Source organism: Oryctolagus cuniculus, chromosome 11 (assembly GCF_051225735.1).
Source record: "Oryctolagus cuniculus isolate XC-2025 breed Fujian yellow rabbit chromosome 11, ASM5122573v1, whole genome shotgun sequence".
Taxonomy (NCBI): Eukaryota; Metazoa; Chordata; class Mammalia; order Lagomorpha; family Leporidae; genus Oryctolagus; species Oryctolagus cuniculus.
This window is the reverse complement of record NC_142877.1, coordinates 13,324,448-13,349,938: the sequence shown is the minus strand read 5'-3', so window position 1 is coordinate 13,349,938 and position 25,491 is coordinate 13,324,448. Positions and strand designations below refer to the sequence as shown.

Here is a 25,491-nt window from a genome sequence, read left to right as displayed (position 1 = left end):
GATGCGTGAGCAGCAGGAGCTGGGGTCCCCATCAGACCAGCAGGGGGTAAATGAGTCACGTGTGTGTGTGGGGGGGTGGCTTTAGAGCCAGAAGTGCCCAGCCCAGAGAGACAAGGTCCCCGCGGAAGCCAGCAGCTTCTGGCCCCTCCGCCTCCCGGCAGCCTAAGACCGGAGCAGCAAGGCTTGGACCTCGCTGGCCCCCTAAGTGTGGTCCGGGGTGCCCAAGCCTCCTGGCTCACGGAAGCCGTCTCCAGCCGGTGCCAGTCAGGGCAGGTTCCGGAGCCGGCACCCTGGGGATGCTGGGAAGGTGGGGAGGGCAGCCGGGGACTCATGGTGCTTCTAGTAACGCCCAGGCTGGGGCGGTGACAGAGGCAAACACTTATTGAGCACCTACTGTGTGCTAGGCGCTGTCTTAACTACTGGATGAGTATCAGCTCCGTCACTCTCCCAACCCTCTGGGGTAGGTTCTATTGTGAACGTCACTTCACAGAGGCCCCGGGCCAGGCAGGGCTGCCCACTTCCTGGCCACAGCCACTTCTCTGGGGGAGGTTCCTCACCTGCCACCTGCAGGACCCCACCTCGTGGTTTCCATGACGATGAGATGGTTCCAGCACACAGTAGGCGCTTAGTAAATGCACAGCCTTTTTATCCTCTTAGCTCTAATGGGGCTGGGGGCGTTCTGGCTGCAGCAGCCTGCCCCCTTCCAATGCTACGACGCCCCCCGCCCTGCAGACCCCAGAGCCACGCGGTGCCGGGTGTCGTCTCAGCTTTAATGACGTTGGTCACAGTTCCGCACCTCGGGTCCCCAGAGCTGCACCCCCCGGAGGAGGCGGGCGGGTCTGGGGGGTCTGCCCCTGGCCAGTGCCCCCTCCCGCCCGGCTGCCCTGGGTGGGAGTAGGAATGAGGGGTGGGAGAGGGGGGATGCGGTGTCCCCGGGCCAAGGCCGGCCCCGGGAGGGTGCGGGGCTAGGAGGCCGGGGCCTCGTCGTCCACGCGGTGGCCGGCGTAGAGCGCGGCCAGGGGCCGGAAGCGAGGGCCCCAGCTGTTGAGATAGGCGAAGTCCTGCTCGGAGGCGGACGAGCCGCTGTGCAGCGAGCTGAGCGAGGCGGCCGGCGAGTCCGCGCCCTCGAAGGCGTAGGTCTGGAAGGCGTCGTAGGGCGGCACCGACAGGTCCCCGTCCGCCAGCGCCACCTTGCGGCTGATGAAGTCCCTGAACACCGAGAAGTCCGGCTCGGGGCTCGGCGGCTCCTGCGGCAGCGGGAGGCGCTCCGAGGGCAGCCGGGCCTGCGCGGGGCTGCCCGCCCCGCCGCCCGCGCCCGCCCCGCCGCCGTCGCCGCCCTTGAGCTCGCCGAAGTCGTAGAGGCTGCGCAGCGCCGACATGTCGTAGGCCTCCGTGTCCTGCTCGCCGCCGCCCTCGTCGTTGTATTTGATGACGTTGTCCCGCATGTCCTCGTCCTCATCCGAGCTCAGGTGGCTCTTGTGGTGGCGCCGGAGGGTGAGGATCAGCAGCACCAGCACTGGGCAGGAGAGAGGGGGGCGCCGTGAGGGCTTGGCCCCGCCCAGCCCCGCCCAGCCCCCCCCCCCACGCCGCGAGCGATGTTAGCGTTTTCAGTGGTCGTGGGGCTGCGTTTAAGCCCTGCTGTTTCCATCCACAAGCCAGGTAAAGATGCCCTCGGGAGGACTCTGGGCGCTGGGGTACTCCCGGGAGCAGGGCCGAAAGCCATCCTTGACCGTGACCTTTCACCCTCAGCTGCCTCTGTCCCCTGAGAGCTGCAGGCCAGGTTCAAGGCCTTCACCTCAAGGGTTCCTCCCTCCACCACACCTGTTCCGAGTGTGCCCCTGGGAACGCAAACCCTCAGGTCCTGCCAGGCCTGCAGGGGCCGCCCACATGGGACAGCCGCACCTGTCCCCTCCCTGCTGTGTCAGCGTGTCTGCCAGCCCGCCCTCCCCACCTCACCAGACACACACCTCCTGGCTTCCTGCCTGCACTGCAGTGGGCACTAAAGCCTGCCCAGGAAGGACTGAATGGACCTGGGCCAATGGAAGGCAGGAGTGGGCGCTCGCCCCTGGCCTCTCATTTAAAGCCAGGACTCAGTGGTCCCCTCCCCTCCCCCCAACTCCCACCCCTTCCTCCCTCTTGCAACCGTGCTTGTCTCCACTGTGGGTGCACGTTGGGTGTCCCAGGGTGCAGACCATGGCCTCGGGTGTCCCAGGGTGCAGACCAGGGCCTCGGGTGTCCCAGGGTGCAGACTGGGGCCTCGGGTGTCCCAGGGTGCAGACCGGGGCCTCGGGTGTCCCAGGGTGCAGACTGGGGCCTCGGGTATCCTGTGGTGCAGACCAGGGCCTCGGGTGTCCCGTGGTGCGGACCCTGGCCTCTCTTGCTGTGCTCCTGCCTACGCCCCTGTCAGAGGCTCACGGCTCTCGGTCCACGGCCTGGCCCCCTCCTTAAAGTCTACGCCATCCGCCCAATTTCCTGCTCAACACAGTGTCCTGGTTGATCAGGAGGATCTTAACCGTGAGCTGCCGAGGGTGAATGAGGAACGGGTCCGTCTCCCCAGTCCTCAGGCGCCCCCAGGTCAGCTCCAGCTTTGCAATGACTTGGGGTTTTTCAGTCTCTCTTTCACTGAGTCTGTGTCATGGGAGGGCCACGCAGGTGCATACAGCAGTGCATTCTGGGGGCTGGAGGAGGACGGATGGACACGTGCTGGTGACTGCGCCAGGCACGGGCCTCTTCCTGCTGCCCCGGCTGGCCCAGTGGCCAGAGCCAGCTGCGAGGGCCACGGGGCAGCATCCCAACTCAGCTCCTAACAAGGTGGCTATGACAGGGCCAGGGACGGATCCCCAGGGAGGCCGCCAGCGAAGGCAGGTGTCAGGAGCGAAGTGGGGAAGATGGATGGACGGCCTGGGGAGCGGGGGGCTGGGCTGCCGAGGAGGGCGCCCGCGAGAGCAGATGGCAGGGCTCGTGGGCGGCGGGCGACAGATGTGCCAGGCCTGATCAGCGATTCCGCCCGTCACCTTTACAGCACCGATGTGCACTTTCTCCGTTTGTGGGCAATTAGGCAGAAATTTGTTTGCACTGCCTCAGAAAATGAGACCGCTGTAAAGTGCACCCGCTGGAAAAAAGGGCTCCGAGCCCTGGGCTGGGGCGAGGAGCCGGGGGGGCCCGGGCCTCTGCAGGGACCTAGGGACATGCAGCCTGGCCACGGCAGGCCCTTGCGGGGGCAGCGGCCTCACCTGTGGGCAGCGAGGGCTGGGAGGGAGCTGAGCAAAGCTGCGATCCGCACCCTGGGCTTGCGTGAGGCCGTGCGTCCCCGGAGGCAGAGCAGAGGCCGTGCTGCGCCCGTGTGGCCACAGCTGCGGCAGTGGCATATGGCCACGGGAATCCGATCTGGGGACGGGGAAGGGGACACTTTGGTGTCCAGAGGGTTGGTGATGAGGCTGGACGTGCACCTCCCCCCCACTCCCCAGTGTCTTAAGATTTTGCCCGAGGGGCCCCGACGTTTGGCCCTCAGCTTAGATTCATGGCAGGTGGTATAGTCAGAGAGGCAGGGGACAGCCCGAGCAGTCCCGATTCCAAGTCAGAAGACGCCCGGTGCTCTGTTACCCAAGCTACTGGACCTCTGCGAGGCACGCTTCCCCCATTTGAAAAACAGCCGTGTGGTCGTGAGCTCTCTTCACCAGCAGTGGTACCCAGGGAATACAAAAGGGCTACAGGCGCGGAAGGACGGAGAACACCCGCTGGGGTGGGCGTTTGGACGCTGGCTGAGGTCCTCTCGCAATGCCTGCATCCATGTTCGAGTGCCGGCTCTGAGCCCTGGCTCTGCTTCCAATCCAGCTTCCTGCTAATGCGCACCCTGGGAGGCAGGAGCCGACTGCTCACATACTTGAGCCCCTGCGCCCAGGCAGGAGGCCCCGATGTCTGGAGCGGGGAAACTGGCGCCTCCCCCCCCCCAAGGGTGCCACGCCTGGGGCTGGGGTGGGGGTCGGGGTGGGCGGCTTGCGGTGGACTCACCAACCAGGATGAGCACGCAGACCAGGAGTGCGATGAGGGCGCCGGGGCTGAGGGAGGCCGCCATGACGAAGGCAGTGGTGTTGCAGGACTGGATGGCGCCCGAGCTGTCGCAGCCGCAGATGCGGATGGTGAGGGTGCCCGTGCTGCTCAGGGTGGGCGGCCCGCTGTCCACCACCAGGATGGGCAGGAAGAACACGTCCTGCTCCTGCCGGTTGAAGCCCACGTGCTGTGTGTGCACCGAGGCCGTGTTGTCTGTCCGGAAAGGGATGGGCGGTGGCATGTGACTTGGGCCCGCCCAAGATCAGCCCCGCATCCTGTCCCAGTCTCCCTGATCCCCACATTGCTGCCTCCCCCTCTACTCATGACAACAGTCCCTGATCTCCCCATGTTCTGCTCCCAGCTGTCCCCCAACTCTGCCCCCAGCAGCCACGCCGCCTGCAATGCTGTTCTCAGCTGTGCCAGGTTCTGGCCCCAGCTGTCTGGGATTCTGTGTTCAGCTTGTCTGAAATTTTGTCTCCAGCTGTGCCAAGGTCCTGTCCCCAGCTGTGTCAATTTCTTTTCTCAACGTTCGTCTTGGCAGCCTGTATTTATCCTCGATGCCACCCCGCTGGACTCTGACCCTTGGTCAGAGCCTGGGTTTGCGGGGCCCTGACAAGTCCCAGGTCATGAGAAGGGCTGGGAGCGCTGCCTGGCAGCGGTCTCAGCTGGAACATCTTTCTGTCCTTCAAGGCCAAGGTCAGGCTTGGTGAGGGCCGGGGCACGGCCTCTGGGGGCCCTGGGCTGCTCCCCTGCGTCTTTCCTTTTTCAGAGGTGACCAGAGAGGGCGGTGAAGCGACACACGCGGTACTTAGGGCACTGCTGCAGCCTGCGGCTGGGAACGCCACGTGGGACTCAGGGGCATGGGGGGGGGGCTTCAGGGACACGTGGCGCCGTTCCCTGCCCCTCCTGCGTCCTCCACACCTGTCCTGTTAGACACAGGTCTCCCATGACCTGGATGATTTTAGTGGCCCTTCTCGGTTCCGTGCAGCGTGGTCCTAGAGCGCACCCAGCGCTGACCCAGGCTGCTCCATCCTTCACAGCCGAGTCTGCACAGGGGCTCCTGCTCCCTGCCTCCGTCCTCAGGCTGCTCTCTCTGGCCTGAGCCTGTGCGGCCTTGGGTCCCTTCCCCAGCCCAGCCCCTGCCCGGCAGCCCCTGGGTCTGGACTTCCTCATCATGGACACAATGCGGGGGGGGGGGAGCCCCCAGGGAAGGCTGATTGTGACCTTGGGCCATCTGGGAAGTGCCCGGGAGTCCAGATGGGACAAGACTGGCCCTGAGCTGCAGGCTGCTCGCAGGGTGGCAGGCACGTGGGGGTCCACGCAATTATTCTACATTGATACACCTTTGAAAATTCCCACTCAAATGTCCAAGCCTATCATTTACTGTTTTGGGAATCTCACTCAGCTTCTTTGGATCGCTTTTCCCTCATCTGTAAACTGGGAAAGAGGGGGTCCCATAGGTGTAAGGATTAAATGTGTAATTGGCGCAAAACCCTGATTAGCGTTTGTCTGTGCCAATGCCACTTGCCATTGTCTCCGGCTCTGCCCACGTTCCTCTGCTGCCCTGTGCACCTGCTCCCAGGCTCGGCTGCCCTGCCTTTACCCTCAAGTCCCCACTGCCTGGAACGCCCTCTCCTCCTCCTTGCCCGGGCAAACTCCTCATCCGTCACGCTGCAGCTAAATGTCACCTTCTTTCCTGTGGCCTCCGTCCTCCGCCTCCCCGGGAACAGAGGATTTACAGCCCCCCCCACCCCCCGCACTCTGCAGGTGCATTGCACAGTGCTGTCACAGCCCTTGTCACGTTGTGTTACGTTCCCGTGTGTCGGTGTCTCCGCGCCCCGGGAGCCAGGCCTGGCACGGAGCCGATCTTCAAGAACGATGCTTGAAGAAGCTGCAACTTTGGGGCCGCCTGTGGTTCTGGGTGGGCGCCTGGAGCTCCGGCTGGAACTCCAGCCCTGCTGTCTGAGGGTGGGGCAGCCCGGGCTGTGAACGTATCTGCCTTCCGCTGGCGGGGCAGGGAGGTTCCAGGGCAAGAGGGAGGAGAGAGGGGATGGGGCGGGACTCCTGTGCACTGGTTGGCAACTGGATGTCTTTGTGCATCATGGACTCTGTGGCCACTTGAAACACAAAGCCGGGTCCACGCCTCATGGCCACCGAGAGTGTAGCATCAGCCCGGTTTCATGCAGGTGGGCCCTGGGAAGTGTCTGGTCCGAGTTTATCCAGTGGCTTCATCTGCCCATCCTCCATCCACCCTTCCTCCCTCTCCTTCTTTCCAGCAAATCCTCACAGGCTACCACGTGCCGGGACCACGCTAGCCACGGGGGCCGCTGAGAGCTAAGCCGGCCACAGTGCTGGATCAGGACGCGTGTTCTCACATGAGGGACAAACGTGCATCAAGTAAGCCTGCAGCTCATCGGATAGTTACAAACCATGGGAGTGCCGTTCAGGAAATACAGGAAGGGCACAGGACAGAGGACATGACCCAGCCTGGGAGGCCAGGGAGACCTTCTTGGAAGGTGTTATCCCTAAGCCCTGAGCAGTGAGTTCTGGGGGTGGGGACAGCTCGTGCAAAGGTCCTGAGGTTGGAAGAAGTACAATGCACTCCAGGAACTGCAAGCAACCCTTGGCGGCTGCAGGAATGAGGTGATGGTATGGGTGAGTCAAGCTGAGGCTGGATGGGGAGACTGGGGCTTATCATGGGGCACCTTAGAGGCCAAGGCAATCATTCTGAATTTACAGAGAGAGAGAGAGAGAGAGAGAGAGAGAGAGAGATCTTCCATCTGCTGGTTCGCTTCCCAAATGGCCTCAATGGCCAGAACTGGGCAGGTCTGAAGCCAGGAGCCAGGAACTTCCTCCAGGTCTCCCACATGGGTGTAGGGGCCCAAGGACTTGGGTCATCCTCTACTGCTTCCCAGGTGCATTAGCAGGGAGCTGGATTGGAAGTGGAGCAGCCAGGAATCAAACTGGTGCCCGAAGGTGGCAGCTTTACCCACTAAACCACAGTGCTGGCCCCTGGATTCTTTTCTTTTTTAAAGATTTATTTATTTATTCAGAAGGCAGAGTTACAGAGAGGGAGAGGCAGAGGAAGAGAGAGAGAGAGGTTTTCCATCCGCTAGTTCACTCCCTAGATAGGCGCAATGGCTGGAGCTGCGCTGGTCCGATGGCAGGAGCCAGGTGCTTCTCCTGGTCTCCCATGGGGTGCAGGGCCCAAGCACTTGGGCCATCCTCCACTGCCTTCCCGGGCCACAGCAGAGAGCTGGCCTGGAAGAGGGGCAACCGGGACAGAATCTGGCGCCCTGACCGGGATTAGAACCCAGTGTGCCGGCGCCACAGGCGGAGGATTAGCCTAGTGAGCCGCAGTGCCAGCCAGGTTATTTTCTTAAAAGCAATGGGAGGGGACCGGCATTGTGGCATAGTGAGTTAAGCTGCCACCTGTGATGCTGGCGGTCCATATGACTTCTGCTAACACTCCCGAAAAAGCAGTGAGTGGTGGCCCAAGTGCCTGGGCCCCTGCTACCCATGTGGGAGACCCGGATGGAGTTCCAGGCTCCTGGCTTTGGCCTGGCCTAGTCCCAGGCATTGCAGCCACTGGGGAGTGAACCAGCAGACAAAAGATCTGTCTCCCTCTTTGCCTTTCAAATAGATAAATAAAATCTTAAAAAAAAAAAAAAGCATTGGGAGGCCGTTGATCGGTGGGCTTTGAGCAAAGAAGCAGCCTAGTGACTCATCCTTCATGCCGCGGGAACCACACGTGGAGCGTGAGCTCCGCATCAGAACTGCTCCGGACCCTGGGGTACAGCAAGGGACAAGGCAGATGCGGTCCCTGGCCGTGCCGAGCCCCCATGCTAGCCCCGGGGGTTTGTAATGTAAGATCAAGCATGGGTAGCAAGACGGGACAGGAAGCCAGTATGCGTTTGGGGTGCGAGCTCACAGTGGTAGTGGAGCCAAAGAAGACAGATCTGAGCGCTGACCGACTGGCTCGGCCTGATTGCCAAGCCAGAGCAGACAGCTGCGCTCAGGGTTGCTGTCTGGGGGCCGTGGAACCGTACGTTCTGCGAGCTCTGCCCGCCACCCCTCCTGCCCCGGACAGGGAATCCCTGGCCTCATCCCTGACCAGCAGGTGCCCTCCTGGGTTCTGCTGGGGAGGCTGCGGCCATCCCAGACCCCTACCCCAACCTTCTAGGTGGGACCCGCGCCCAGCCCTGCATCCATCCATCTGGCCTGACATACATCAGTGTCAATTCCTGGCTGTGAAAGCAATATTTATAAATCACGTTTCCAAACTGGCTACAAATTTGTACAAAGAAACAGATGGGGTGGGGTAGCCGCGTGTCACCTAGGATATTTATATGGCGAGGAGGAGGGGGCTTGGCGTGCCGCGGGAAGGGACCGAGGGGCAGGCGGGGGAGTCCCTCTGCCATGCTCTGACCTCAGCACACCCCTGTCGCCAGAGCTCACACAGGCTGATCACACCGGAAGGGAGCTCTGGCGGCCCCCAGCCACCCGGGAGCAGCTGCGGGCAGAGCCTCAGGCCCCCAGGGCTGGTGAACCTGGCGAGGCTGAGGCAGGGTTATCTGCGTCTGCCGAGGCCGGCTCAGGACTCCAGCGGAATAATGAGTAGCGGTTGCTGTACTGGTTGTTAACGTGCTGGACTGCTTCCAAAGTGGTTTAAACAGCCACTGCTCGGGCTGGGGCTGAGCCCCACCCCAGGCCTGCTGGCCGCCTCAGCCTTTCCTGCAAACAGAACCCCAACTTCAACACCCCCGAGGCAATCGGGGTTCCTGCGGGCCACAGTGGCAGGTGTGGAGGGCGTGGGGAGGGTCCTGCCCCAGGTCATAGACTGCAGCCTTTCTAATTGGTTATCTGAGCTGCACTGGTTGGTAAGTATTTTGAACAGGAATCTGGGAAACAGATGGGTCTGGCTTCAGAGGCCACCATGCCTCTCTCTCTGGGGAGTGAGGGATGGACCAGGGTCTCGAGGGGGTACCAGACCTGTCCTAGGGCCAGAAGGAACCACCATGACCCGGCCCCCATTGCCTCTGTGACTGTGTCTCCCCCACGCTCCAGCCACGCAGGTCTCCATCTGTTCCCTGTACATCTCAGCCTCTCTCTCACCGCAGGGCCTTTGCACCTGCTGTCTCCTCCACCCCGATGGTTCTTTCTCCCAATATCTGCATGGCTCATTTCCTCATTTTGTTCTGGCCGCTACTCGCTGTGGGTTCCCCAGGCCTTCCCAGATCGCCCTACTTAAAACAGCTTCCCCTCGAAAGCCCTCGCTTTATCTCTCCAATCTCATTTTATTGCACACCTACTGCGTGGCAGGCACTGCTCTAGGACCCAGGGTCCAGCCCTGAACAAAATCAAGTCCACACTCTGTGGAGACTGCATTGTCCACATCCGATCCTGTCAATTTCTGTCTTGTAGAATACAGACTAAGTGGGGATTTTGTTTGCCATCGCCTTTCCGGGGCTCAGAGCACAGTCCAGTACACAGGGGTGTGTCTTTATAAATGCCCAAGAGCATGCTTAATAAAGTATTGCTCAACGTACCAGCCGACACATTGTGGCCCTAACAGTGTACCTGGGTACCCTCATCTCACCGGGCCGCTGAACCACCAGGGTGGGGGCATTACTGGTCCCACTTGCCATTGGCTGAGCCAGGGCCGGACGTGGATCCCTCAGTCCTGCTCCATTGACACCTGCCTCCCCCTCAGTTCATCTCTTAAGGGTTCAGGTTTCATGAGGAACTCAGGTGTCGGTGGGGGGGGGTCTCCTCTCCGTTTGCTTGCCAGGTGAGCTAAGGCGGAAGCATACCACATGTGGGACTGGTGTGGCTTTGACTCCCAGCCCCCACCAACACCCTGCAGGGCCCTGGGCTGGCTCCGTTTACCCCTGTCCCAGTGTCATCACCCACAACACAGGGCAGGGTGAGACGGCCACCTTCCAGGTGGCCCTGAGGCTGCCAAGAGAAGTAAGTGGCAGGCGCCTTCTTAAACCACGAGGGGCAGAGTGTGTGCGGGTGGCTCGTGGCGGCCTGAGACAGGGCTCCTTCCGCCCTGGACTCTGGCCCACCTGCTCCTCATCGGCGCCCTCTCTGGATCTGCCAGCCCTTCTCCTGGGAAGCCCATACTGTGCCGTGCTTGGGGGCTTGGCCAGGGGCTGGCAAACAGCCTTAGACCCAACTCCCGCCCTCCACCCCTCACCCGGGGAGAGGCCAGGCTCTGTGACTCACGGACAACTCACCTTGGATGTCGAGCAGAGAGAAGTGAGGGTTGCTGGGAGCCTCAGGCACCAGGCGGAAGTAGAAGCGGTGCCCGCCTTGGGGCTCGTCCCTGTCCACCACGCTGATGGTCTGGATGAGCTGCGGGCCGAGGACGGAGCTGCTGGGGACTCGGCCCAGGGAGAGGGTGCGCCCCTCCCCCTCCCCGCCCCAGCCCCTCCGTGGTACCTGGCCGGGCTTGGCATCCTCACACACAGCGGCCTCGTAGGGTGTGGCCAGCTCTGGGGGGTTGTCGTTCACGTCCAGGATCCGGATCCTCAGGGAAGCCCGAGACAGCTGGGCGTGGTTGTCTGCAGGCAGAGCACAGCAGCGTGGTGTGGGTTGTGGGCCCCAGGCAGCTCCCTGTCCCTCCCAGGACGGGATTCCCAGTGGGGTCCCGCTGAGAGACCTGTGGGACGAGGACCGTGACTGGGAGTCGTCACTGTAACCATCACCCGGCCGTGACCATGACCATGGAGCCTATGGGCACCAGCACCACCTTGGCTCCATGGTGACTGCCAGCACCATGATCAGTGTCGTCACTACCGGTCCCACCTTCACCTTCACCACCGTTAGCTTGATCATCACTGCCTCTACCAATGTAACTCCAGCACCGCCCCTGCCTGCCGCACCACCCGGTTACCGTCACCACTGCCACCACTGGTCCAGCCCCATCAGCACCGCTGGCAGTGGCCCCTTGGCGGCAGCAACAGCACCACCACTTCCCCATAGCCACTCCAGCCTCCACTACCAGCCCCGCTGTGGCTACCGTGACCTCTCCAGGGTCACCAGTGCCCCGTCTCATCAGCCCCATCCCCAGCACTGGCACCACCACGGCCGGCTCCACCCCACGTCCACTGATGCAGGGGGAACGTCCACGCTCGTTATCAGAAACCCTTTGGGTGGGCCCAGTTTATAGCCCCGTATGGCAGAGGGGAAACTAAGACACGAGTGAGCTTGCAGAATTGCTCAGCTGTGGTCGGCGCCGTGGCACAGGAAGTTAAGTTGCTGCCTGTGACATCAGCACCCTGTATCGGAATGCCGGTTCAAGTCCTGGCTGTTCCACTTCCGATCCATTTCCCGATGACGTGCCTGGGAAAGCAGCAGTAGGTGCCCCGAGCGCTGGGCTCCTGCCACCCACTTGGGAGACCTGGATGGAGTTCCTGGTTCCTGGTTTCGGTCTTACTCAGCCCTGACCAGCCCTGACCATTACAGCCATTTGGGGAGTGAACCAGCAGATGCAAGACCTCTCCCTCTGTCTCTGTCTCTCTTCTCTCTCTCTGTAACTCTGCCTTTCAAATAAATAAATACATCTTAAAAAAAAAAAATTGGTCAGTTGGCAAACGAGCTCTCTCAAGACCAGATTCTGAATGAGCCAGACAAGTCTGGGACATGCACTTTGGTCGGCAAAACCATGAAGTCTTCATCACTCCACTGGGGTGTCTCGGGGGTGTGGCAGAGAAGGCTCTAATACATTTATTGAATGAATGAATGAATGAATGAATGAAGCCGGGGGACTGGGCCTGAAGGATGCTTGAATCCCGGGTGTGGCTGTGTCCCCCAGTGTGTGAGCTCCTGAACATCCTGCCCTGTCCACACCTGGAAAGTAAACAGACACACAGGCCTTCCACGTCCACCTCCGCCGCCTGGGAGCCGTGGGATCCAAGTCCGGTCACTCGGCCTCTCTGTGCATCCGTTTTCACGGGTCTGAGAGTAGCAGGGTGGTTGGGCAGCAGATTGGATTAACGTAGGCAGAGCACTTACAACTGTGTACAACACACACACGGCAAGTGCTGGGATTTGTTCAATAGAGACGTCCCCAAGGGTCCTCCCGGCGATGACACAAAGCGACTCCAGGGTGGGCCACAGCTCGCCGCCATCCCCTCTGCCAGGTGCCCCCTCTGCCCTCAGAGGGAGGGGCTCTTTGGTACCCGCCCCAGCATCCTCCACCTGCCAGTGACCTCAGGGATGGCCCTGGGGGACAAACTCCTCCCCGCTTCCAACAGCCACTTGGATGATGGGGGTCTCTGGGCTGGCACGGGGCTGATCGGGGGCAGCCTGGAAACTGAGTTCTGTGGGGAAGCGGGACCGGAATGGAACCATCAGTTTCTGTCTCTGAACTCTGGGGCCCGCTGGATGCTGCCTGCAGCTGCTCGTGTGTTGATAACGAGCGCAGTGGAGACGGCAAGGCAGGTGTGGCCACCTCCTGGTGGGCCGGGGAAGGAGTGGGGGGGTCCCTAATTAACTCAGACCCGACCCCTCTCCGGAGTTCCCCTTAGCCAAGGGCACCTTATCTTTTCAGCTCACCCAGATCTGCCGTCTCAGTGATTAGAGGGGCTTCTCCGGGGGCGAGAGACAGGAGTCGTGACTGGGAATGCCGGGCGAACCGTTATTTTTAAGAGCGCGCTGCCAGAGGACTTCAACAGACGGTGGCGGGTTCTGCAGGGTGGGGGTGGGGGAGGCTCGCAGCCAGGATCCGGCGCCCAGGCGGGTGGGGGTGGGCAGCCGGGGCCGAGTGCCCTTTCCCTGCGGTGGCTGGGTTGGGGGGGGGGAGACGAGAGCCGAGAGAAGGGAGATAGTGCAGGCCGGACTGCTCGTGGGGCAGCCGCGATGCTGGACCACTGGTCCCACTGCCCGTGAGACCCCAGGACCCCACCATTGCCTGGCCTCTCCTCTTTGAAAGGACGTCGCCTCTCTGGGAAGCCGCGGCCCCTCTGGCCCAGGTGAGGGCCTCGGATCTCAGGGTGACCGCAGGTGGCCACCTGCAGAGCTTATCCTGGGGCCCCTCTGGGGTGGGGCCGGAATCCTTGGCACTTACTCCCCCACCTCCACCTCCAAGGTCAGCATCCAGTGCTCCTGACCCTGTGGCCGCGGTTCTCCGGCCTGGCTGTGGTCAGTCACCCAGGAAGCCTTTAAAAACTCAAGCCCAAAGCCCCCCAGGGGAATCTGCTGCGCGTCAAGTTTGCAGACCAGCATCCCCGGGGACTGGCGTGGAGTCAGGGGTCCAACCAGATGTCCCACCTCTGACTCGCCTCCTCCTATCCCTTTCTGACCACCTGAGATGTCTCTGGTATAAGACAGAGACTCCATCAGCTGATCCACCTCGCGCTCTGTGTAGGATTTTTCCATTTATCACCCCCTTTCTTATCTATGGCCTCACTGGGTCCTTCCATAACCTGGGAGGGATGAGCGTTGGGAGCAGCGGTTACGTCGGACGCCTGCATCCCCCTTCAGGGAGCTGGGGTTGGAGTCCTGGCCCTGCTTCTGATCCAGCTTCCCACTAATGCACACACTGGAGGCTGCAGGACGGCTCAAGTGCCACCCATGTGGGAGGCCCAGGTGGAGTTCCAGGCTGCTAGCTTTGGCCCGACCCAGTCCTGGCGTTGCCTGCATTTAGGGAATGAACCAGTGGGTAGAAGGTCTCTGTTTGTCTCTCTCTCTATGTTTCAAATAAAATGAAAATAAGAAGTCAAAATGTTTAAAAAAGTGCAGGGGGTGTTGTTAAACCCATTTTGTGGATGCAGAAACTGAGGCCCAGAGCGGGGTAGGACTTGCCCCACAGCCACAGGTGAGTCTGTGGCAGAGCTGCAGCCCTAAGCCCAGCGTGTGGTCCGGCTCCAGCATCAGAGGGCCCTCCCGCTGCCTGGAGACTTGTCTGTTGGGTGGTGGCTGCTGCTCGGGCCAGGCGCAAGCTGACCTCTCCCGCTGCCCGGCAGCAGGTGCCCCTCCGGGGGCTGGGTCCCCCGTGGCCCACCCCCTTTGGCATCTCAGTTCAGCTGACTGACATGCAAATTAGTTTAATTATTTCTTCTTCTAAAATAAATTATATTTTGCAGTAGCTGCAATATGTTGTGTCAGGCAAAATTACATTCAATATTTTTAAACTAATTGATGCAGCCTTGAGGAAGGCTGATTGACAGCCCGGAGCTGAGCGGGCCTGCAGCCTTAACGGATTCTAAATGAAAATTCAGCGTGCTCCGGCCGGTGCTTCCTCCCGGGCTGGTGCGCCATTAATCCGGGCAGGTGGCAGGAGAAGCCCTGGGGGTCGGCGGGCGAGGAGCAGGGCAGCCCCGCAAGTGCCCCGGGAGGAGACCGACGTGGGGGCAGGAGAAATGTCGGGCAGCTCTCGGCTTGCTCTGGGTCTGAGTTCCTTGTGGGCAGGGCTTGGGCTGGGCGACCTGCAACTGAGACTTGAGGGTTTTTTTTTTTGCTGACAACGAAGGACTGAGAACCTACTGTGGACCAAGGACACAGCAGTGAACAAGACCAGCAGGGTCTTGAGGTCTGGGGGCAGGGACAAACGTTACTCTAGACCGTGACAAGAGTTGACAGGAGCCAGGAGACTCTGGAGCACGAAGTCACACCTTGGTGGGGTGCAGGGAATGCTGTTTTGCATCCCTGTTCTGCTGAGACCCGAGGAGGAGGGGTGTAGGGAGGGAGAGATTGTCCTGGGGAGCAGGACCAGCATGTGCCAAGGCCCTGGGGTGTGCATGGGGGCAGGAGGCTGCAGCTAATCGGAGTCTGGATCTCTTCCAAGGAAGATCTCAGCCTCTGGCGGAGTTGCTCACTGAGCACCTGGACCGAACTGAGCCGGGTGGGGAGGCTGGAGCCAGGGCAAAGGGAAGAGGAGACAAGGTCTGGCCTGGTGACCCACTTAGGAACGTGCCTGCTCCCAGGAGGATGGCAGAGGGCAAGTCCTGAGCACCTGCCCTGCCCAGGGTCCGTGCCGCCCTCTTTCACCCGGTCACCCTGTCACCAAGGGAGGACGGCTCCAGTGGGACTGCCACGTGGCTAACGAGGAAATGGGCTCAGAGAGGTGAGGCAGCTTGCCCACAGTCTCGCAGCTGGCGATCCGTGGAGCCGGTGCTGGAAGCTCTGTGGAAGAAGTTTTAACCAGCAGCGGGTACTGTCTTTCATAGCATCTTTCGCTATCAGATTCCTACTTTTCCAAGGCCCCAAATATGGCCCTACCTCCTCCAGGAAGTTTTCCTTGATTGCCCAAAGTCAGGACAATCGGAGGATAAGCCCAGTGCTACATGTCCACAGGCTCCAAGTGATCACCCTGCCATTACCTCCTGGCCTTGTCCTCACCCATCATCCCTCTCTCTTTTTATGCATTTATTTGAGATTCAAAGAAGGGGGGAGAGAGAGTGAGAGAGAGAGAGAGAGAGAATCTTCCACCTGCTGGTTCATTACCCAGATGGCTGTGAGGGTCAGGGCTGGGCCAGGCCGAAGAACTCCATCGAGGGCTCCCTTGCCGGTGGCGGGGGCCCACGTACTTGAGCCATCATCTGCTGTCTCCCAGCGCGTCAACAGCAGGAAGCTGGATTGGAAGTGGAGCTGAGACTTGGATCAGGCACTCGGATATGGACCGTGGGTCTTCATGGCGGCGCCACACGCCCGCCCACCCCTCCCTCTTCAGCCCTGCTCCTCAATTGAGCTCCTTTGGGTCTCTGCCCAGACACCCCAGTCCGCCCCACGCCCACCCGCGGCACTCCTCCCCTTCCTCTTCTCTCCAGACTCCACCAGACGTGCTCATCATCTCTCCTCCCCACCCATGGAAACAGAATTTCTGTCTATTTTGTCCCTGGCGGTATTCCCAGCACCTGGGTGCATGGTGCGTGGTAGGTGCACGGCACATAGTAGGTGCTAAAGACAGATTTGCAGAATGCATGGATTGCGTTGTCTGTGGCACCCCTGACTATGCCACATGCTCCAAGAGGGATGCTGGGAAGATGGGGCCTCCAGGGGGCTGCACCCTCCAGGAGCCACCCCTGGGGCGCAGTCTAGAGCTGCGACCCCCTTCTCGCCCCTCTCCTGGGACCAGGGTATCACATCAGTAAAGTAAGTGAAGGTGGGTGTTGTAGTTCTCCTTGGTTGTCACAGAAAGAGGAGCCGAGAGACAGAGAGAGAGAGAGAGAGAGAGAGAGACAGAGAGAGGCTGGGTGGGAGGGGAGGGGGCGGGAGACTCAAATGCGCCTCCTTCCCACTCCCTGGCAGCCGCAGGGAGAGAGGCAGAGCGGGACCCTCTGCTCCACCAGCCCAGCCCCCACCTCCTCCCGAGGGAATTAAATTGCATCCAAACGCAAGGCTCTGATTAGAGGTGGCCAGCTGGGCAGGAAGATTTATCATCCCAATTATCAGCAGGCAAGACAAGCCCCAGGAGGCGAGGAGGGCTGGGGAGCAGGTGCGGGGCTGGGGGCCGTGGGGCTGGGGCCGCGGCTCAGGCCTCCTGGCCCTCTCTGCTGGGTCCCCGGGCCCCTCCAGGTTCCAGCTCTCCTCTGCCTCTCCCGGGGCCTCTGCTCGCCTGTTCGGTTTCCCAGTAGACACTGGAGCTTTTGACCTTGTGGGGTCGAAGGGTCACTTCCAAGGGTCGGGGGAGGACTTCTGGGGAGGGGGGAGTAGCCCTGGGGCTGGGGGTGGGCAGAGGTTTCCTTCCTAGGCTGAGTGGAGGCTGACCTTCAGGGCTGGCCCACGGAGTTCCCAGGCCGTCACAAGAGCTTCATTCCTGTGGGTACCTGTAGGCACTTAGGGGGGCACAGCATCCCAGGAGCCGTCCAGTCTGAGCCCAGGCCTGATCCACACCCCTTGGGCAGTGGGGAGCACACCGCCTCCCCAAGCAGCTCCTGCGGGGCACAGTGTGACTTGTCTCTTTTCAGAGGCCCTGCCTCAGCCTCCCCGGAGCACCCCACTACCCGGCTCGGCCCCGCCTTGCCCCCCTCACTCCTCCCCCACTGCACACAGCTGGGCCGAGGCTTCTTCCCAGCCTCCCAGCTGGGCTCCAGGCCTGCTCCTGTCTCAGAACCCCAGGGAGCACGGGGGACCCCACCTCTGATCTTGGCGTTCTGCTCCAAGACCTGAACTGGCTCCTGGCAGCCTCCAGGAGATGCCTGGCTGCTCACGGGCCACCCAGGGCCCTCCCCGTACAGGCAGTGGCTTCACCCTCACCTCGCCTCACCTGTGCAGGCCGCTGCCCCCAGCCCCAGCCTCGAACACCCTTCCCTTCTCAGGACGGGCAGCAGGCCGCCACGCCCCCAGGGGTCTTTTCTGCCTGAACTGCGTCCCCTCGCCTGCTGCCCCGGAGCCCCCGTGGAGCCTCTCCTGCAGTCCGTGCTGTCACCACCTGAGGATGGGCCTCTCCCCGCCCACGTGTGTGCTCCCCGGAGCCCTGTGGGTGCAGGGCAAGAGCACTGGCTGAGGGCGGCCACGGGAGCGTCCCTGGGGGAAACAGCGCTGCCCGCCGTTCAAGCCCAACTGCCCCCCACTCTTCACTTTGCCTCCCTGCTCCTTCCTCCAGGCACTCTGGGCCTGCTCCGGAGCACTGGGCTGGGAGTCAGACAGCCCTGGCGTCAGACGGGCGTGGGCAGCTTGCTCCCTTCCTCGGCCTCCCTCTGTGCAGTAGGGCAGGTGGGGCTGGGGTTCATTGCTTCTCACAGCCCCTCTTGGGCTCAGATTCCTTCCCGGGCTATTAACAGCGCCCACTGAGTGTCGGGCACTGGGATAGGCGCTTGGAGCCCCTGAGTGAGTCCTGAGTCCGAATCCCGAGGATAAGGGATGTCTTATGCAAAGCACCCAGCGCGATGCCCGGCCTACGAGAGCTGGGACCGACAGCGGCTGCTGTTGGCGAGCGGTTCCTCTCCTACCACCGTAAGGCAGGCCTTGTCGCCTCATTTCATCCATGAGAAAACCAAAGCAACACATGCGCGAGCGAGCTGGGAACCGCGCCCCCAGAACTGGCGCCCCATCCCCGGGCCAGCTTTCCTCCCTGGGTATGCAAGCCCACAGTCAATCCCCACACACTCCCCGGCGTGTGGCTGCCCTCATGGACCGGACCGTCTCCGGGGAGGGGGCACACCCATGCAAACGCATCCATAAATCATGACGCAAGCAAGCGTGCAACGGGAGGCGGGGACTTGGCCTGGGGTGACCCAGCTGGGGAAGCTTCCGGCCGGTCCCATTAGCCCTCTGCTGTCCTGGACAGCTGGATGTGAGCCCTGCAGAGCAGCGGGGGGTGGGGGCGGGGTACTGACAACCCTGGGGAGGGAACAAGCGGCGTCCTGGCACCCCGCTCCCCCCCACCCCGTCTCTTTGAAGATTGTCCCTTTACAACTGCCCTTTCCACCGAAGGATTCAGACACAAATTGTACTTTAAATTCAATATTGGTCATTAATATTTCATGATTACAAAACGTTAAAGATAATGTCAGTGGAAGGAGCGTCTGCACAGGCAGAATGGATGACTCAGAAGTGCGGGAGAGGGGCCCCCGCATACTAAGTGCTTCGCCGGGCTGGGGGCAATCCGCCGTGACAGGCGGCAGCTCCCGGCCGAGGGAGCGTCCTCCCAGGTGCTCCCAAGCCCGCCGCGGTGTATAAATATTTCCCCTCTGATTCTTGTCACCTCCTGTTTGTTTCGCCCGGAGCAGGCGGGGCCGCCTGACCCCTTGAGCGTACTGTTTCCGAGGAAACCGTGCGAGGCTTCCACACAAGGATGGCTCGGGGCCAGGTGGGGACCTGCTGGCGTCGCCCGGGAGGGCACACGCAGGCGCCTGCTGGGTGGCAGGTCTGAGAGGGAGCCCTGGCCCTGTGCGGGTTTCTTCCACGGTCTCCGGGACCATGGCTGTTCCTTCCCATCTGTAAAATGGGGCTAAAAATGCTGTCCTTGTCTCATGGAGATGGCAGGGGGGCTACTTGCGACAGCACCAAGGGATCCAGACGTGGGGGTGGGGCAGTGGCGGGAGAGCTGGGCTCTGAGTCAGGCTGCGGCAGGGGAGTTTGAACAAAGGCCTTCACCCCTCTGAGTCCCGCATACTGTGGGGGTCACAGAATGGACACCCCAAGGTGTGAAGACTCCCCGGGCCTCACGGGAAAGGTGGGCGCACAGTCTGCTCAGGACAGCATGCACACAGCACCAAGTACCAGGCTGAGCACCTCCGGGTCCTGTGGAGCCCGCCCACAGCACTGAGGGGTGGGGCCAGCCACGCCCCCCTGAGTACCACACCGGGCAGGTGAGGCTCAGAGAGAGCGTCCGAGCCCAGCGGCCAGTCTTCCTCTGTCACCGACAGCGGCCATGTGCTTGGGCAGGACTCAGCGAGCAGAGTGCTGGGGGGAGGAAGGCCACCCACAGATGCCAGGGAGGGGACCGAGCAGCGAATCCTGGCTGCATCATTGTACATCCTTGCTCTCCTAATGCCTCGAGCCTCAGTCTGCCCATCAGTAAAATGGGTGTCGATCATGACTCACTCAATAAAAGTATGTACTAGAAAGCATCTATTCTAGAATAGATATATAAAAGACAGAGAGATAAAGTGTGTGTGTGAAAGAGAGAGACAGAGAGAGAGAGAGAGAGAGAGAGGAAGGCTAAGGTGAAAAGCTGGGAATCAGATCCCCCACGTGAGTGGTAGGGACCCACGTGCCTGAGCCATCGCCTGTTGCCTTCCAGGTGTGCATGAGCAGGAAGCTGGACTCAAACCCAGGAGCTGCCAATCGGGGATGCGGGAGTCCCAAGCGACACTCTGCCGGGTGCCCGTCCCCGGGACAGATCCGAAGTGAGAACTGGAAGACGCCGGTGAACGAGTGACCCTCCTCTCTGTGGCCTGAGCTGTCCCCGTGAAGGAGTCCCTGCAGCTGTCCCCGCTGCTTTCCCAAGGAGACCGCCTGGGCAGAAGCAGGAGGCCTGCCTCAGCAGGGGACTTGCCAGTGGGGCAGGTCGGGCAGGGGTCAGCAGGTGGGGCTGCGTGGGGGTGAGGAGAGAAAGTGGCCGCGCCCGGGGCCAGGCAGGCCCTCCCCGGCTCCGTGTGCACCTGCAGCCTGCAGGCTGGGGGCTGCCCTGAGAGCGGGCTCGCGGAGGCCGGGAGGCGCGCTGTCTCCCCCACTCCGGCCGCCACTTCCTCTCCAGCCACCTTTGTCGTCTCCCTTTCAAGCGGCTGCGGAGTGGATTCAAAGGCTGGGGAGCAGCAGGCACTGAGGGCTGAGCCAGCTTTGTGTTTTCTTTTAAACTGCAGTTGAAAGAGACGAGAGAACTTCAGCCTAGGGACTTCCTCGGCCGGAATGGGCCAGTGGGGCCGGGGAGCGGGGGACACTAGCCGGGTGGGGGGAGGGCAGGCTGACAGCGGGGCTGGGGGGCTGCTGGAAAGCCCCCCCCACTCAGCCCCTGCCCGCTCCTGCTCCTGAGCTCGCCCCTCCCTCCCACTCCCAGCTTCTTGCCTCCCGGCCTCCCAGATCTGAACCCGTTTTAGGGATAACCTTCGTCTGCCAGTTCAGCGAACCGCCTGTGCCACACACACACACACACACACACTCACACACACACACTCACATTCACACACTCACACACACACTCACACTCACTCTTCCAGAACCTCAGGCCAAGCCAAGCAGCCCACATCGTCCTCCCACTCCGTGTCGGCCCATCGGCAGGTCCCGCCGGCTCTGTCACCAAGCTCAGCTTGCACCCCAAAGCACGCTGCTTCTCACTTCTCCCATTGCACCCGCCCCAGCTCCCCAGGACTTCCCTGGTGCCCGCTCAGCTCCTAGTCTGCTCTCAGTGTGGCAGCCAGAGGCACCGTCACCCCCCGCCCCCAGGACCTCTACTGCCCTCGGAGCGAAGCCCACAGACCTCACCATGGCTGATCGCTCTGCCCCTCCCCAGCCACCCTGGCCTCCTTGCTGTTCCTCCCACTCGCTAGGCAAACTGCCACCCCAGGGCCTTTGCACGGGCTGTCCCAGCAGCCTGCAATGCTTCCCCTCTGACACCGGCAAGACTCTCACCTTACAGTCTCCCCCCAGAGCAGCCTTCCCCTGAGAGAAGCCCCCCTCCCCCACAGCGCCCGCTCCAAGCCTGCTTCTCTTCCTTTCCTATTAGCACTTAGCATCACCCGGTGTAGGATGGGCTGGCGATGGTTTAGCTCTCCCCTTGTGCAAGGCTGTATCCCTGGCCTCTAGCACGGGGCTTGGCACAGAGAAGGTGCTCAGCACCCAGAGAGCCAGCCTCACAACCAGCCCCACCCCCAGGGTGGAGACCCCTCCCCAGCCCCCACATCTTGGTTCCTTCTCATCAACTTTTTCTCTGCTAAGTTTCTTACTCTCTGCCCCAACCCCACCCTTGGCGCCTCCCTTATGGCCTGTGATTGACAGCTACCCTTCAGCCCGCCTCCCCGTATTTGTCCCTGGAGGCCACCGAGCTCACCTGCCTCCATGGCCAGCACCGTGATGTTGTGCCAGCCGGCGGTCTCCCGGTCCAGCCCCTTGCTGGTCACGATGGCCCCTGTGTTCGCATCGATGTTGAAGATCTGGTCCAAGTCCGACTCGCGGTCGATGGCGTACCTGAGGGGGCACGGCGGACTGATTGAAGGTGCCCGGTGCCGGCTGCAGCCCGAGCCCAGGCCCCCCCACACCACCCCAAGACAGGGAGCTTCCGAGGTGGGCGGACACACAGGGGCTAGGGTGGGGGCCGCCTGCACCGGTCACACCTGCTGAGTGGCCACAGGCGGGCCTTGGCCTTGCTGGGCTGTGGGACTGACAGTTGCCGTGAGGGCCGGCGTGCGCAAGGCACCTGGCACACGCAGCAGCACCCGTGTGCGTTCTGAACTTTCCGGGGGAGCCCACCCTGGGTTCGGGCTTGAAGGCAGGGAAGGGCCCGGGGCCGGCGTTCCAGGCAGGGGAACAGAAGCGCAAGGCCAATTGGCGGAGTGGCCCCAGCTGGAGTGCAGGCAGAGCACAGCACCCAGAGCCGATGGGGACAGGGGACAGGGGCCACTTGTGGCATTAGGAGGCTTCTCCGCTGCTTGGCGTGGAGGCCCGGGACAGGGCACCCGCGCTGAGCCAGGGCCGGGCCAGCGGGTCCTGGGGTCTGCCTGCGGCCCCTCCTGCCTGCGCGGCCCGCGCGAGCTAATCTGCCGCTTTCAGTTGCCGTGTGAAAAAGCCCTTTGTTCCGCCTTCTTCCAGGGCCTTTGTGCGTCGGCTCCAGGCCTGAAAGGCCCGTGTCCAACACTTGTCTCGGGCAGCGGCGGCCCAGAGAGGCCCCGCCAGCGCCGGCCCCGCTTCCCGGCGCTGATAAGGTGTGCGGGGGCATGGCCGGGCTGCACGCCCACAAAGGCCCCCGAAAGCCAAGCAAAGGCTCATTGTGCGGGGAGGACAAAGCAGCTGCAGGGAGGAGCCCAGCCAGAGCTGCCCTCCCCTCCCACCCGCGGGAGGGAAACTGAGGCCCAGGGAACACTGAGGACCCTTGGGTGGGGTCTGGCTGCCTGGCAGCGCCTCTCGGGGGCTCAGTTTCCCCATCTGTTGGATGGGGATGGTGCCATCTGCAGAGACAGGTCTGACAGCTGCTCCACCTGGGCCTGAAGGAAGCCTTTGCCCCTTACTTAGTCTACCTGTGTGACCCTGGACAAGACACTCTGCCTCCTTGGCCTCCACTTGTTCATCTGGAAAATGGGGTACCTCCCACACGGTGCTGGGGGTTAGGAGGAGCTGGGTGGGGGCGGCGGCCCTTAGGATCTTTCTGAAGGCTGCTGGGGTGGAGGTGAGGGCAGTGCCCGTGGGCAGGTTCCCGAACCCCGGTTTCTCGCTCCTTGCCACCCCTGAGATGCCGAGCCTACAGCCCTCCCTCCCCGCGACCAGCCGGGTCCCAGCAGCCAGGGGGAAAGCGGCTGGGAAGTTGCAGACCTACGGTGGTTATCGCTTCGCAGTGGGTACCGCAGGGTTGGTAGGGGGCTTGCCCCCACCCCCGCCTGCCCTCCATTCTTCCTTTTATGTCCTACACATTCACTGAGCCGGGCACTGGGCAGCAAGTGGCCAAGGAGACAGCCAAGGTCCCTGCCAGGCATCCTGTGAGGCTGAGATGCTACCCATTTTGCAGATGAAGGCACTGAGGCTCAAAGAGGAAACGTGCATGCTTAGGACTGCCATGTATGGTTGTGCAGGTTGTGTCATGCGCAAAGGCACCAGGCTGAGGAGGGGAAGCAGGGGAGGGGATGAATTCCAGCCAGCATTCTGCTTCCCAGCCACGCAGCACGCTAGCCCTGGGACTGTCATTATCTTCCCCCAGTTCTTCATACGAAAGGGCCAGGTGAGGCAGCCATGACCTTGCCCAAGGCTGCACGGCGGCTGCCAGAGCTTTGCACTTTGCACCCATGCTGGGGTCTCCGCACCCAGAGTTCTTTCTAGCTTGTGGAACCAAAGCCATAGTGTGTGGAGCCTCAGTCCTCCCCGCCCCCAACCCCGGTCACACGCCTGGGCCCTAAGGAGGTAGAGATCCCGAGCGTGGGCTCAGCTGGAAGGAAGCGGGGGGGGGGGGGTGGCCTCCTGGATTCCGCAGGCGAGGACGGCGCCCTGGGGGCTCAGCGCTGGGCACTGGGCACAGGCAGGACCAGGGAGACGGCGCCCGCTGCCTCCCTGCTGCTTCTCCCCTCTCTCAGACCTCTCCCCCCACCCCTTCTTCTCTTCTGTCTCTTTCTAGAAGCAGGGGGAGGGAAGGGCTGGCATCTAAGTGGAGGCAGCTGTTCCCAAGGCCTTGGGCGGGGGCCGCGGGGACTCGCCATTAACCAGCTAAACACTTGGGCTGACACTGGCTGAACCCAGGTGTTTTTGTTCCAGTGCTTGGAGCCAGCGAATGAGTGGGAGGGAGAGGAGAGAGCGGCTCCGTGCACGTGGCAAGGGCTGTGGCCTGGCAACTGTGAGGGTGGGGGTAGGGGGGGGCTGGGACACCTCCCGAGCAGGTCTGGTCTGTGCGAGCGGTGAGCGCGTGTGCGGGAGCGTGTGCAGTGTTTGCAGCAGCGGAGGCGCAGGGAGAGCCGCTCCGCCCCGAGTCTGGATGCCGGCTCTTGTTGCCCCCACCCCCCACCAGTCACTTCGTGTGTTTGAGGCTTAATTTTCAGCGGGAGCGGAGCTGCTAATCCTACCTCGCAAGTTACAGGGAGGATCAAGTGCCTGTAAGGTGCCTCGCTGAGTTCCAGGAAAATTACTCTACAAATGGGAACTATTGTTATTCTAATCATCGCTCCGAGTTGTCTGGCCAGGAGCAGGCACTGGAGGCCCCCAGCCCAGCGGGCGCCCTGGGGGCCTGGGCGTGGGCAGCGCCGGGCATGGACGCTGGAGCGTGGCCAGTGGCCTGAGAAGGGCAGGAGGCAGCTGTGGTCTAGAAGGTTCTGCATCAGTTTTGGAGTCCTGCCAGGACCCGACGGTGGGGGCGCAGGCACGGCTGCAAGGGAGGCGGGGAATGGCAGTTGGAAACCTCAGGGCCTCCCCAGAGGCCCAGGTCTGGGGGCACCCCGTGCAGAGCCAGCCAGGTACCCCTGCTGGCAGTCGCAGGAGCTGGGAGGACGGCACCAGCTCTGCCGCCGTGCAGGTTAGGGTGCGGGAAGGGGCGGGTGCTGCTTCCCACCGCGCCTGTGGGTTTTCTCCACATGAATATGTGCATAGATAACACACACAGGCTTAATAAAGCGGCAGGCTGTTCCTTCGAGGGCCCTGCGTGCCTGGGGGTGGGCTCAGCAGGCAGCCTCCGCCCCAGCCCCTCGAGTGGGGGGTGGTCTCCAGATACAAAGCACCCCCAACCAAGGGCTTCCTCTCCGCTCCCACCCCTGCCCATGATTCCTGCCCTCTCCCCGCACCCCTTGGAGGTGCATACTTAGAAGCCCTCCCGCAACGCCTGGCGACGACCATGGTGCGTGCGGCTTGCAGGGTGGAGGGGCAGTGGGTGACCAGACACCAGCCAGGTGTCCCCTTGCTACTCTGCGCCGGGGCCTTGGCGCTCCCCCCAGCGCTGGGAGCACGGAGCACCGACCTCGGAACCTGGGTGGCTGAGGCAGGAAGGACCAGGACGCTGGGCAACAGGCTTGGAGCTGTGCAGTGACTCGAATGGAATTCTCCAGCCGAGCTGGGATTGGACGCCAGGCTTCTCTGACCCCAAAGCCCAGGGGCTTTCTGCTGTAGCCTGCTGTGGCACGCTGGGTGCCGATGCAGGGGTCACTGGCCTGGCCCAGGGCACCCCGCGGACTAACAAGTGGCTTCCTGGAGGGAGACCCGCCATGCCGAGCCCTCTGCCCCGCCCTCCACAGCCTTCCCACTGCCCGTGGGACCCAGTTGCACTTCACCTGACATTCACGACCCCAGGTGCCCCGGCTGTGAGCTCCTCGAGCCCATCTCCCTGCTCTTGAACTTGACCTCCTGGCTCCGTGATTCTGTTTC

At 62.2% G+C, this 25,491-nt stretch overlaps 1 protein-coding gene across 2 annotated transcripts in view; it reads right to left on the bottom strand.

Moving 5' to 3' along the window:
* Positions 1 to 749: 749 nt before the first annotated feature.
* The window catches only part of CDH22 (cadherin 22), a 64,924-nt gene continuing 40,182 nt past the window's right edge, over positions 750 to 25,491 (bottom strand). Inside the window, exons 7-11 of one of the 2 annotated variants that reach the window (XM_051844977.3) lie at positions 21,494 to 21,630; positions 10,498 to 10,619; positions 10,293 to 10,410; positions 4,012 to 4,263; positions 750 to 1,516 (exon numbers count right to left, since the gene is read on the bottom strand). In XM_051844977.3, coding sequence (XP_051700937.1) covers positions 966 to 1,516; positions 4,012 to 4,263; positions 10,293 to 10,410; positions 10,498 to 10,619; positions 21,494 to 21,630 — 1,180 coding nt within the window. In that variant the 3' untranslated portion in view covers positions 750 to 965. Of the gene's footprint in view, positions 1,517 to 4,011; positions 4,264 to 10,292; positions 10,411 to 10,497; positions 10,620 to 21,493; positions 21,631 to 25,491 lie in introns of those variants that run through there. The other variant, XM_089307089.1, reaches the window with a different exon arrangement.